Source organism: Diabrotica undecimpunctata, chromosome 5 (genome assembly GCF_040954645.1).
Source record: "Diabrotica undecimpunctata isolate CICGRU chromosome 5, icDiaUnde3, whole genome shotgun sequence".
Classification (NCBI taxonomy): domain Eukaryota; kingdom Metazoa; phylum Arthropoda; class Insecta; order Coleoptera; family Chrysomelidae; genus Diabrotica; species Diabrotica undecimpunctata.
In genome coordinates this window covers 62,189,736-62,203,565 of record NC_092807.1, presented here as the reverse complement: position 1 = coordinate 62,203,565, position 13,830 = coordinate 62,189,736, and the positions used below count along the sequence as shown (strand labels likewise).

Genomic DNA, 13,830 nt, shown 5'->3' with positions numbered 1-13,830 from the left:
ATAGAAGTCAATCTGCACAATCATTACATATGTAATGCTATAAGTAAGAGAGAGCAGAAAGAGAAAAAGAATTAGTTATATAGGTATATGGTGCATCGTTTGCTGTATATAAACATTTGACCTGTAATAGGAGTATAGTAAATGAAGGATTGTATCAACATTTTAATAAAAATATATATTTTTATTTTTATATATGTATAAAAGGAGTTGAATGCAAAAAAAATTTACACATACTCTGCAGTAAAATTCATTGTTTATTTTCTTATTAATATAAAAATTACAATACAATAAATACACTGCGACATAATTCAATATAATAATACAATATAAATTAAAATGTAATATTCATAAGTATTTAAAACTGCCAATATACATAACTTACTTTACGAAGATAAAAATAAAAAACCAACTCGGATTATGTTGTAAATTTTCATTTTATTTTGAAATTAATGTTTTTTGCGTATATTACATATATTTAATAAGATTAACATGAGGTTTTTAAATATTTCAAAAATAAAAAAGGAAATTCATAATTGGGATTCGAACTCACAACTACCAGCGTATGAACCAAACACGTAAAGGATTTGCCAATTAGACATGATACTAACAGATTTCAAAATTGACAGTTCTCGGTAAAACAGTGATTATTTTGAAATACAAAAGCCTAAAATAATTATAAACGTTTAATTTTAAATAAAATAAAACATATCACATAAATAATAATATTAATACATATTATATTATATATAATATTTTTTATATATATATATATATATATATATATATACAATATTATATATAATATATATAATATTAAATACAAAAGGGACATTTTTATTCTCGAGAGAGGAAGAGAGAGAAAATAAATCTTCTGTCTCTCTCTCACTCATTATCTTACATATTATGTAATGGTTTCACAGATTCACTCTCATGCAAATTTCCAACGCCGACCGTGCGTATAGAAATTTTGTCAAAACTTTTTTGTTTTTTGTCACAAATTAAACGAAGAATTCAAAAATGATTTTTACTTTGAAAAATTCTAATGGCGTACCATTTTTTCTTAAAAAAATAGAGACCGCGCCATATGCGCGCCAATGATGAATATAAAATTCCGAATTTTATGCCAAAAAAGTGCAATAATTAACTCATAAAACACACCAAATTTAATTTGCATATCTCAAGCAGTTTGAGGGTAATAAATAAATCGTTAGTTTGAAATAAAAATTTTATCACCTTGTATCTCGGAAAAGGAAGCATTTGTGAAGCATGCATAATCACTTCCTGAAGTTAGTGGTACGTATTTACTTAAACTCTGTATATTTTACAAATATGTAGGTATTGTTCAAAAGGACTAAAAACTGACACTTTGTACCTATGTAACTCAGAAACAGTTGATTTCTGAGTATCGACGCAATGATAACTTTTGATCATCATGACCAAATCTACAAATTTGCAAAATCTGCAAAGTTTCAGTCAATTTAACTGAAATCACTTTTACATAAGAAAAGTGCCGGGGTCATTTAAACCTTGAATTGGGTACATTAGCCAGTCCAACAGAATGACATTTATTATTTGACATTTTCATGATAAAAAAGTTTATAACCTTGAAATACACCAAAAAGATAAAAAATTAAAAGTTATTAGTAAAAAGTATATTAAATCGTAGTCAAAATTTACAAAAAACTTAAAATTTGTGTAAATCAACGCTTCTTTACGACCAATCCAATTAACTAATCATCAATTCTGTAATATATTTAAGGGGATATTCTTCGTTGTACGTTTAGAATTTAATTTAAATTTTCTTAAAATGTTGACATAAACCTTCATTGTGGGGTAGTGGCAAAGTTCCAAACCAACCTGTTTACTTTAAATAGCCCACTAAAGTTTTTTTTATTTTTACTGGATTTTTCTCAATAACTATACTTGCATAACATGTCTCTGGTACACAAACTCACGTTTATAGACCTCAAATTTGACATAAATTAGGATTGAAGAAGTTGACCTTAAGAATGGCAAATCTTAAAAATTATTCGACTGAAGAGGTTATTATAAACAACATTGTTTGTTCCATTTATTTGTTTTTATATTATTTGCTTTTAAGTTGCATGTTTTTATTTTTCTATTGTTTTTTATTATTTAGCATACAGTTCCTCGACCATGAAACGAGATTATTACAGAGGCTCCCAAGACAGTTTAGCTGATAGAAGCATTAGCAGTGGCATGTTGTACAAAGGTGTGTTTTTGATTTATTTACTATTATTTTAGATCTTCGAAAATTTATGTTTTGGGAACCCTTTAATGCTTTTGTGTTTCAGTTTATCTTTATCGTACATAGTAGTAATGATTTAAGGATGAAACTTTTTTTTAATTCCTTTCTAAATTTATTGAATTTTTATAAACATAGACGCTATTTTGTAGACATAAAAATTTGTTTAGTGATATATTCGTGTGTAGCTATCTTTGATTTATATTTATTTACGAAGATTCTAATTGTTAATAGGTGTCATTATTGAAGGTAAAAGTTATACTGGATTTTAGCGAATATAGATATAAGACTAAAGACTTTCATAGACATAAAATGTCAAACTTGTTCACAAAAAATGGTTCTGTGAAGTGTAAATAGTAGCATTCTGTTTAGTTTGTTTGTGTGGTAGTTTAGGACATAGATTTTTCATTATTATCGCACATTTTATTACACTTTATTCTACACCTTACACTATATCTCAAGTATTCACGATTCTTTGCGCTTTGACCTGCTGGTTGGTACGAACTGGTTCTCCTGCAGCCAGTGTTAAGGCAAGTTATACATAAAACTTTTGATCTAGATTAAATTGATAATACTACAATCAAATCAAAGGTTAGTTTGTAATAGTTGGATATATATTTTTTTAAATTGCCCTTAACACAAATAATTTTCTTTTTCTTTGTAAATAGAATGTCACTTATAATATAAGTGACACGTTGTATATACAAATATAAAGTTAGATAATACGGAAATGGATTTCACATGGTATAACTACGTTTGTATGTTTTTATTTCGAGTACTCCTTTGATCAGTATCATTTGCAAAATTTATCCATGTCATCATCAACTGATCTTTACTACAGAAAAATAAAGTCGTCACAAAAAGTATCCATTTTTCATTACATTTGTTACTATAAAGTTTGTGATTATTATTTTCGAAATTTCTTTTATAAATGCCAGATACCAAATGTGTACGTGAAAAACCGCATATTTTATATTCTTATACGTTAGGAATTACATCTAGGGTTGAATTCTAAGTTAAAAATCATAAAAATTGGGAGAAACATCGTGCCTAATTGAACTAAACGAAGTGAAAGAAAAGAGAACTATCATGAGAAATAAAAAACTAAAAAAGATGAAACATGAAATAATCTATATAAACCATTATATGAACAAGAAAGAGATGAACATGCATAGGGAGATAAAGAAAAAGGCCTACGAGAAAAAAAAACAGGGAAAGAAGTAAAAAATCATCTTCAGTAGAGAAGAGAAAAGGTGGGCATGGAATAAAAAAGAAGAGAAGTTAAATTCAGAAAGGGAACCAAAACTGATAGAAAGGTCAGGAAGCGGCATCACAAATATTGATCAGGCAAAATAAAGGACATTTTAAAGAAAATAAAAAAGAAAAGTATATAAACGAATAAGAAAAGCCACTTGGAATGTAAGAACGATGCTAAAGACAGGAAAAATGGAAAAAACTGCAAGAAAAATAACAAATCCAGATAGCAGCTTTACCTACGGTGAGATGGAGAAACAACACGGAGAGAAACAAAGGAAAGTACATATTTTTGTAGTGTCTACAATCAAGGTGAGAAAGAGGAATAAGCTTCTATGTCTGTGTTTGTTATGAGTAGTACATAATAAAAAAATAAAATAATAATCATGGGAATATCACAAAATAGTAATAGAAAATGGAAAAGCCATAAATCAAAAAAATATATGATAATGGGAACATAATAAGCGGGTCAACAAAAATAATGAAATTAAGAAAAAAGATAACTACATAGAAAACCAAATAGATCACATATTAGCATTAAATGAAATATAAACAAGATGATGGACACAAGAACGTAGAGAGAAATGAATGCAAGTAGGGACCACTATTTGGCAATAGCAACAATGACAAGAGCAAGATCATACGAAAAACAAACGACTGCAGAATCTAGAAGCCCTAAATAACCGAGAGGTTAAAAAGAAATAAATGAAAATGAAGAAGATACAAAAACACAATATCCAGAAAAATTGAAATCAAATAGGGAACCAAATATTACAAGCATACGATACAATTATAGGAGTGAGAGAGAGGGAGAGAGAGATATAGCAGAAACAGCAATAAAGGATGGTATGATCAGAATTGTGAGCAACCTAGGAACCAAAAAAGATGAGGAAGGCTCAAATGGACGGAATCCAAAAAACAAGGTAAAACAAATTACAAAATAGCAAGAAACAGAACACAAGCTATTTTCAAAAGAAGTACAATATCGACAGATAAACAAGCAGAAGAAATAAAAAAGTCAGAAATGGTTAATAATTTTAAAAAATCTATAAAACAAATAAGAACCAGGTTCATTGAAAAACAAGAAGGGGATAATAGAATATGAAGCTGAACGTATAAAAGAAATATGGAAGGAATACTTTCGCTCAATCCTAAATAAGGAAAAAACAACAACAACAAAAATGAGGAATAAAGCAGCGAAAGCGTAGGAGGGAAGAAGAGGGTCAAGATCAAGAGGAATAAAAAGTGCTCAACCGAGACAAAAGAAATAGAAACGATAAAAAGTTAACAAGCGCCAGGAGAAGACAATGTTGTATACGAACTGGTAAAACATGGAGAAGAAAAAATAAATAAACAAGTAAACTGATAAAACAAATATGGGTACAAAACATAATACCTAGAGAATGGAACACCGATATACGAGGAAAGCAAACAAATAGTTATCTAAAAACTATAGACCAATAACGTTTTTAAATTGTATATATAAAATATTGGCAAATATAATAAATAAGAAAATAAAAAACTGTACAAAAAATATAAGGAAACCCCCAAAATGGATTTAGACCAGTTAGATCGACGATAAATGCTATACAAAATTTGGAACAGATTCCAGAAAAATCTTAGAAATATAACAGAGAAATCGTAGTAGTATTTATGGACTTAAAAAGGGCCATCGACGCGATAAAGAAAGACAAGATGATGAAAGCATTTAAAGGACTTATAGATACCAAGGAGACTGACAGAAATAGAAACTGGAAGAAACAAATTCAAGCGTAAAGTTTGACGAAAAATAACAGAGAAGTTTAACATAGACCAAGGAGTAAATCTATTTCTTATTTCCTCAATACTATTTAACCTAATACTTGATCAAATTCTAAGTAAAAAAATGTGAACAAAAAGAATATATGTATAACAAATAAATATAAATATAACATGCATATAATTGCAGATGATTTAGTAGTCAGGTAAAAAACAAAAACTAACGTGACCAAGACCATTAACGAGCTTGAGACCGAGGTCAAGAAATATGGTTTAAAATATAAAAAAGGAAACAAGGCAACAAAGAGTAAAAGGTACCTAAAGACCTACTGAAATTGTTCTGAAGCTAATTTCTTGTGGAATTTTAATTTTAATTATTTAATATTTTTATTGGGATTTAACCACAACTTCTGTTTAAAATCGTTTATTTTAACGTTTCAATTTTCAATCGAAATGTGAAAATGGAAAAGTCAAAATAAACGTGTTTTAAACTGAAATTTTGATACAATTCCCAACAGAAAATAATAAAAATGTCAAAATTTTAAGAAATAACGATATGCTTGGGAGGGACCATGGTAAGAAAAAATTCAAGATGGAATTGTAATGGAAACCGAGCATTTGGAAGAAACAGAATGATGCTTAAAAACAGAAAATGTAAACAAAAAGACAAAAATAAAGATATACAAAAAACTGATATAGTTAGTTACTACATACGCGATGAAAACAACAGTGATGAACAAAAACGAAGAGATCTTAAACGGAAAATAATGAAAAAAGAGTTAGGAAAGGAAAATACAATGAGAGTTATAAAATCACAACGCTTGAAATGGATATGACACATCGTCGGAAGACCGACGAACGAAACGATCAAAAAAGTTACGACATGGAAATAACATGGTGGGAGACAATGTAAAGAGAAATGCAGAACCAGAAAGGAATGGAGACTGACAATAATAAATTGTAATCAAAACAGAGAGGAGGATGACTATTCTATCTCAGAATAGGAATACGCGAGAGCGTAAGCCATAATCCAAAGGGATTGAATAGCGATGACGATGATGATGACGATAGTATCCTTTGAGATATATCCCCTTGCTATTTCTTTCATTATTTTCGTCATATTTAAACGCTCCTATCACTGAGTTGATCGTTATTGAATTGGTAAGATTTCGGGACATGTATAAATCGACATGTTTGTTGAAAGGCTTTAAAAATTTATTCCACAGTTATTTTTTCTTTAAATCTGAGATGATCTCTGAATACAGACGCTCACTCTGAGTTCAACGCTACTTTGCTTTTTATATTTTCAGGAAATTTCTTCGCAGTTGATTATGTTATTTGTCTAGTGCTGGGTTGTAAGTTTAGCTTTTTTTTGTGTTTACGTATTTCAGATTCTCCAGATGATAGTAGGGGTGTCTCACCATGTCATAGCGCTAATCAGACTCTAGGAAGAAGAAGTTCCTATAAGACTAGTCGAGGTAAGTACTAATTGGTGCAATTTATTTGCAAAGATGCTTCGTGTTGTATATGTTAATTGAAAGTAGACTTTTGTTATAAATAGCACGCTACTCTTAAAGAACAATATATTATTTTCTTCTTTTATCTTACTGAAACATATATATATATATATATATATATATATATATATATATATATATATATATATATAATTTTGTGCATCTGTTGATTCTATGTTGCTGGTCTCACGTTTTATTTTTTCCAAAATTTAGTGTTTGAAAGGCAGGGTAGACGAGCTAATCAGCTACAAAACAAATTTTGAATTGCACAGAGCAATTATTATACTACCAAGACCATACTTTTGAATAATTTACCTTAAGTATGTGTGTACAACCAAGTGCAAATTATTTTACCATGAATGTCGTTCAAATAATTATCTATTTATATAATATCACATCTGAGTTAACTATCCACCCTGAATACGCAATTTGTATTAACCGAACCCTCCGTACATGGTTTTATTAATATTCGACTTTCATATCATTGTCCAAGCGAACCAGATTAAAGGTGTCAAACTAGCCTTTCTATCACGTTATTGTCTATATATTCTAAAATGCACATAAAAGCTTAAATTTCTTAATTAGATATCATAAATATTTCTTAATTAGATTCATAAATATTTCTAAATTTTATATAATATGGCGTTCCATTAAATAAAATTCAGTGTAGTTGTTTGTGCCACTTCCTAGGTTTATCGATCTGGGATTGATAAAACAATTTAATAGTTTTCAAACTTTTCGGCGATTTCCCCTTTTTAATTAACATTTATTATTTTATGATTTAAATTACATGTTATACTATTGAGAAACAAAACCAAGATGATATAAAAGACAGGCAAAATAATATTTCTTAAAACATATAGACCAATGATTTCTGTGTGTATAACTTAGACACTTTGATTGGTCGTAGGTCAGCGGCTATATTACTATACTGTCTTAATAAACTGGAGGCTCTGGGTTCGTTTCCTGGTACTGACACCAAGAACTTTTTCAATTTTTCAATTTTTGCTGACAATTTCATTTCAAAAATTACGTTTTTCTGCTTTTGTTTGAAATTTACAGATCATAATAATTTGAGAATAATAGTATTTATTTCAAAACTTATAAAAAAGTTATAGTCTTCTATATTTTTATTTTCAATTTTCAATCACAATTATTATTGTAGCATAAATTTTAATAATAAAATTTAAAAACCAGCTTGGAGTTTGCTCTTAACTAGTAAAGAATGGAAATATAATTAGACAGTAATAATAGTATAAACATTGATAGTTTAGGATTCGATAATCGGTTAATATTTGGTATTTCTAAACAACAAATACTTAGTATGGCATCCTAAAAAATATCAAAAATGCTTAGTAATGCATCAAAATCTGTTTTGTATAATAAAATGAGGAATGGTTATGTAGTCAGAACAATAATTTGCGAGTAGTGTATGTATGTTAACGATATTTTTACAGACCCCTCTCCTGCTCAGATACGCGGCAGACCTAAGTATTCGGCTTATCAAAACTTTAAAGGGCGCAAGTCTAGCTCTATGATGAATTTGTACGGTAAGAAACGACCTTTTCCTCCGCCTGGTTGTAGGTATTTCTCTACTTTCATATTGCTAGATGTCTTGAGCTGTGGGGCATGATGGTCAAATATATTTTTCATATAGTACCTTTTTATTTTTTGGTTATTTGGTTATTCCCGCTCTGTTTGCTTTACATAAATACAAAGGTGACAAAAATATACCGAATAAAAATGTTTTATGATATCCTAGTCTCTATTAAATTATAAATTATAATATAAATTTAATTTACTCATTAGAAAGATATATTAAACGAAAATCGTAATAAAATGTTTGCGAATACTGGTATTAAAATCCAAATTAGGGATAATTGGTCCAAAGAAAACACGAAGTAATAAATTATACCCTATAATAAAATGTAAAGAGTATATCAGTGATATCAATTAATAAAATTATAAAACAGTTGCCACAATCGTCTTTGATGTCTGCCGCAGTTGCAGACTCAACTTTAGAAAGAAATAATTTCAGATTATACAGTATAAATTCCGAAACAATGTACCATTACAAAACACCGATCGTGAAAGCCTACACACTTTGATTAATCACTATGACCACATTTTTAAGTTATAGTGCATCTAAAGTATTGCTTGTTTCCTATATTGTGAGGTGCACAAGTATGTATTTATGCTCCAATTACCTTATGCTATTATATGCGTGTGTTAAAACGTCGTATCTGCTTGCCTACATAATGTTTGGTTACTTCACAAGTTCACTTGTTCGTTTTGTGAACATTTCTTGAAACGTTTTTTGTTTTTGTTTATTTGTCTGCCCGAATTGTGGTTCTTACAAAATATTTTATGAGTGAGATATTTCTATTATCTAGTTTGTATAGTTGTTAAGTTGCTTTTTATTTTTTATGTAAATAGGTAGGTATTGATATGGAAATAATGCTATAAAACTTTTGTCGAATGCTCTGGCGAGTTGTGTAATGAGGTACTATCTGTATGTGATCCTTTTTGTATTAATTTCGTATCATTAATTAATTTTTATGATTAAAAAGTCCGAAGTTGGTAGGAGCTTGTAGGTTCTAAATACTGTATTGGGCATATCCAAAACCCCATATTATAACTCTTCAGATAATAGTAATGTCAAGTTTATCTAAATTATCTAATTAGAACTGCCAAAGAATCACCATGTATAAGCAAGAGAGTTTTTGTGCAAGCAAATACGTATACGTAACGTATCTTTTTGACATATAAGCATGCGCATTAATGGTTAAACTAACGTATCTAGATACGTATTACCTAACGTAACGGGCTGCTACGTTACGTTCATACGCATCCCTATCGAGCCGAAGGTAACCGAACGCACTAGGGGATCTTACCCAATTACCAAAATTTCAACATCCACATTTCATAAGCACCCGTGGTACGTGTTTTTTTCACATTTGTGGTTAAGTATATTTGTTTTGATTTTTATAAATAATGGAAAGCAGTAGAAAACGACTTCACTTCAGCAATAAAGATAATTTGTTCTTGTTGAAGGAAGTCGTAGGCAAGAACCCTTACGACCATCCAGAAAGGTGGAATTTAATCCAAAATCGAAAAATATTTTTACATTTTATATCAGACATGGTATCAAAATTAAAGCGGCCGTATAGTCGTGCAAGATTTATTTTGAATATCAAAAATAGAGTTAAATGACAAGGACAAGACTGGCACTGACAATTTATTAGTTAATCACTAATTCGATGAGGGCAACACCATCGTTACATTGCGTGCAGAACTTTAATTCTCAATTTAACGTTCATCTTCTTCGATACGTTAGTTCTTTACGTATAGGGACATACGTTACGTTAGGTAGTTACAAAAACTCCCTATTATGTTCAACTTTGAAGTGATATACTCCATTAAAGGAAAAAATTTGTAAAAATATCCGAAATAATCAAGGCTAGTTAAGAAAAATCGCCCTTGAAAAAGTAATCTTAATAAATAACTAAACAATTTATCGTATCAATTGTAGTGGTAATACATAGGTATAGTGTATTAAGAAAATTATACAAGTTAAAAGGGTTGTTCTCACATGAATGAAGTATTCCATACAACGTGTAAAAACCAAACCCATGGCTTCACGGGTAGTAAATTGGTGTACAAAAAGCAGTATATGGTGTATCGATCCTTATCACAATATGATGAACATAGTAAGGAGTTCAGTAGCTTAATTTTACCGAAACAAAAAACTACATAGATATTATCTTAATACAGTTTTAGATAAACAAATTCATAACAACTATGTCTTGTGTTAAAACATCTTATCGTTATCGACGTCCAATCAATATCGAAACCAAGGTGAAAAAATATCTCAAAAAGACTACCAACTGTCAAATGTGCTGTCGAAGTTTTGTAAGAAACAAACAATTGACTGCAGAGGTCAGAATGTGCGTAACCGGTCAACACATTGTTCCGAAACTATTTTTGATGGGAAATAACCATAATCAAGGTTAATTGAAAATAAGGTTATTTTGACGTTTTTATTTCCACTTTCGGAAATAGTTCTCAAAATACAAATTAAACAAATTATAATAATATTGAGAGATAAATTTGTTAAATTTGTATTTTGAGAGCGATTTCCGATGTGGAAATCGAAACGTTAAAATAAACTGCGAATTAGATTTGCAACTAACCAAATTGGCAACTCCAGTATAAAAGACCAGTACTTTCCACTGATGTAGAAGCGTTGAAACGTTTAAGCAGTTCTTGGTCATTCTTTGTCTACGTTTCTGATCCATGTGTTATCACTGGCCTTATCAATGGTTTATAGGTTGTCAGTTTAATTTTTCTTGGCAATTTTGAGACCATTTGACTTCACCCCCGTAGTAGTATGTATACTTATTGGCAAGAGTTATTCTTGATTTAATTTCTTAACTGACGTTGGTATCTTCTCAAATACGATCGCCAGTAATATTCCTTTAATTCCATATGGTCAGTCGATAGTCTAGGTATCTGATAACTTTAATTAGGAACACACATAAGTTCGTTTTTTTGAGCACTTATTTGTAATCCCATTTTCAGTTTAAATGCAGTTATGAACGAAATTTAAGAGACTACATGATAGTCCGTCTTCCTGATTTAATCATTTTTACAATGAAAGGCTGTGAAATGTCATTCTGGATTATATTCTGTATCTTTGAGTGTTAGTTCTATTAGTGGAACAAGTTGCCACGGGGTTTGATATTCCACCATAACACTTTTCCCACTTAAGTCATAAGTTATAATTGTTATAAAAAGTGCTCCGTTTTTTTGTTAAACATTGTATTGTACTTGTAAGCACTTGTAAACTATATTTTTACCATAAATATGACTTTCGAACTTGTGCATCTCATCTTGCGTTTTATTAGAAGTTAAAATATACTACGTATGTTCTATCCTGATAACGACAAATGTTCAGCATTCTTACATTAACATTTTATGCTATTACGTTTGTTTCGGGATTAAATTGTAAAATGTTTTAAAATTAAACCAAACAATAGTTGTAATTAATTTTTATTAACGGTATTACTCGATTGTTTGTCACCTTTGTTAAAACACTCCTTTTCATTTATAGCTGGTGATGGTGATTTTATATATTTGTAAATATATTAATGCTAGTTGGTTGTAATTTGTACACTTCCCGCCTGTTTATTATTACCAAGTAAATTTTATACTGTTTTTATATATAGTTTATGTGTTTCGAAGAATTCATTGTTTTTATATGTTTCTTTTGGTTATTAAATTGTTAGGTTCAACAATTTTAGATTTATATAAAAAAATTCAGTCTGTTTTGATATGAATTGAGTTAGTTGAAATTATTGTTTATTTCGTTATTGAGTTTGTTTTAATAAAAATATAGTCAGATTAGAATGTTATTAAATTTTATGCATTATTTGAAATGAAAATAATATGATCAATTTTCATATAATTGTAATATATTACAATTTTTGCTTGCGTTCATTTTGCTTTTAATTCAGCTTTACATTTTCAGCAGTATATCAGATATTCATTCAAATCAAAAAATTGTGTTACTTATTTTTTCATGTATTGTTATAATATAGGTACAGAATTATAGAATATGTAATATTGAATTGTGTAATGTTAGAAACGGATCCAAAACACTAGTAAGAGACAACAGAACTCAGTCAGCTGTAATGAATTTGGCAAAGCGAGGTTAGGTTTGGTGAAGATAACAAGGAAAAAACAACAAAAAGTAACATATCGTGTACTGATTAGAGACAAAAAAAAATAAAAAACAATACGCACGAAATAAAAAATATACTTAAACTCTCAAAATGGAATGTTAAGTCGTTATTGAAGATTGGAATGAAGTATAGAAAAAAGGAGATATCACACAAGAACATTTTACATGCATGTACAGTGGAGAGAATGAGCAAGATAAGAATAGATTGGCCTTTTACATACAGCAAAAATTCACAGGCAGCATAATAAAATTCAGCCCAATAGATGTAAGAATCGCAACATAGACTAAAAATGCAAAAACACTATATATATATATATATATATATATATATATATATATATATATATATATATATATATATATATATATATACCGACTCAACGCCGTCTACGCACGGAGCGACGGTTTTTAATTTAAATTATTGCGTTTTATTCGATTTCATTCCAGTCGATTCGATTCGATTCGATTTTGTTTATTAAATTTTATTAAGAAACACGCATGAGATTGCGTTTACTATAGTGTTTTGTCGCGCCATCGTTACATTTTATCGTTTCAGTCGCTTTTATTTTTTTTTTTTTTCAAACCTGTGCGCGATTCGCCGCTCCGTCCGTAGCCCGCGATAAGAAATCTGCTTCCAAAAATATGCTAGTAATACTAGGAGATGTAAACGCACAGCTGGGGAAAGAATAATACCTTAAAGATCTAGTCGGAAGTGAAAAAGGAACTGTACATAAAAAAAAACAAGTGACATCTAACAAAACACAGGCGTCTGTCAATTCGATACAACATTAAGACATTTCTATCGTCAAAATTTGAGCATCCAGGAACACACAAGGCAACCTGGAGACATACATCTTGGAGCGCTTGAAATCGAATCGATCACGTTCTAGCAACAAAATAATTATTTCAGTAAGCACTGGACACAAGATTTTACAGAGAAGAAAAGATATCAAGCCAAAACAAACTCTAATAAATGAAAGTTAGAGGTATTAGAAGACCGTAAAATAAGAAAAAGTTTGAACAGCAGATAAATGAAAATATATCCAACCTGATAGGTCAACCTTTAAACATAGTAGTTATAGAAGTCCCAGAAGCAAATGTAAAAAAAGTAATAACTAAACACTACCACATCAAATATGGAATGGAACAAAGTACTATATATAATTCATAGTCGGTTTCGAGTAATATCAAATGCAGATGATCTGGTCATATAGTAGCAAATACAAATATGACACGAAACAAGAGCAATTAAAAATTTTTATAAAGACGCAAAGAGAATAGGGCTATTGATA

The 13,830-nt window shown here is 29.6% G+C and overlaps 1 protein-coding gene across 6 annotated transcripts in view; it reads left to right on the top strand.

Moving 5' to 3' along the window:
• Patronin (calmodulin-regulated spectrin-associated protein patronin) overlaps window positions 1-13,830 on the top strand; it is a 210,824-nt gene that overhangs the window by 175,372 nt on the left and 21,622 nt on the right. For 3 of the 6 annotated variants that reach the window (XM_072532006.1, XM_072532007.1, XM_072532002.1), the window contains 3 exons: window positions 2,141-2,233; window positions 6,670-6,756; window positions 8,253-8,345. In XM_072532006.1, the coding sequence (XP_072388107.1) occupies window positions 2,141-2,233; window positions 6,670-6,756; window positions 8,253-8,345 (273 nt within the window). The remainder of the gene's footprint in view (window positions 1-2,140; window positions 2,234-6,669; window positions 6,757-8,252; window positions 8,346-13,830) is intronic. The other 3 variants (XM_072532003.1, XM_072532004.1, XM_072532008.1) reach the window with 3 other exon arrangements.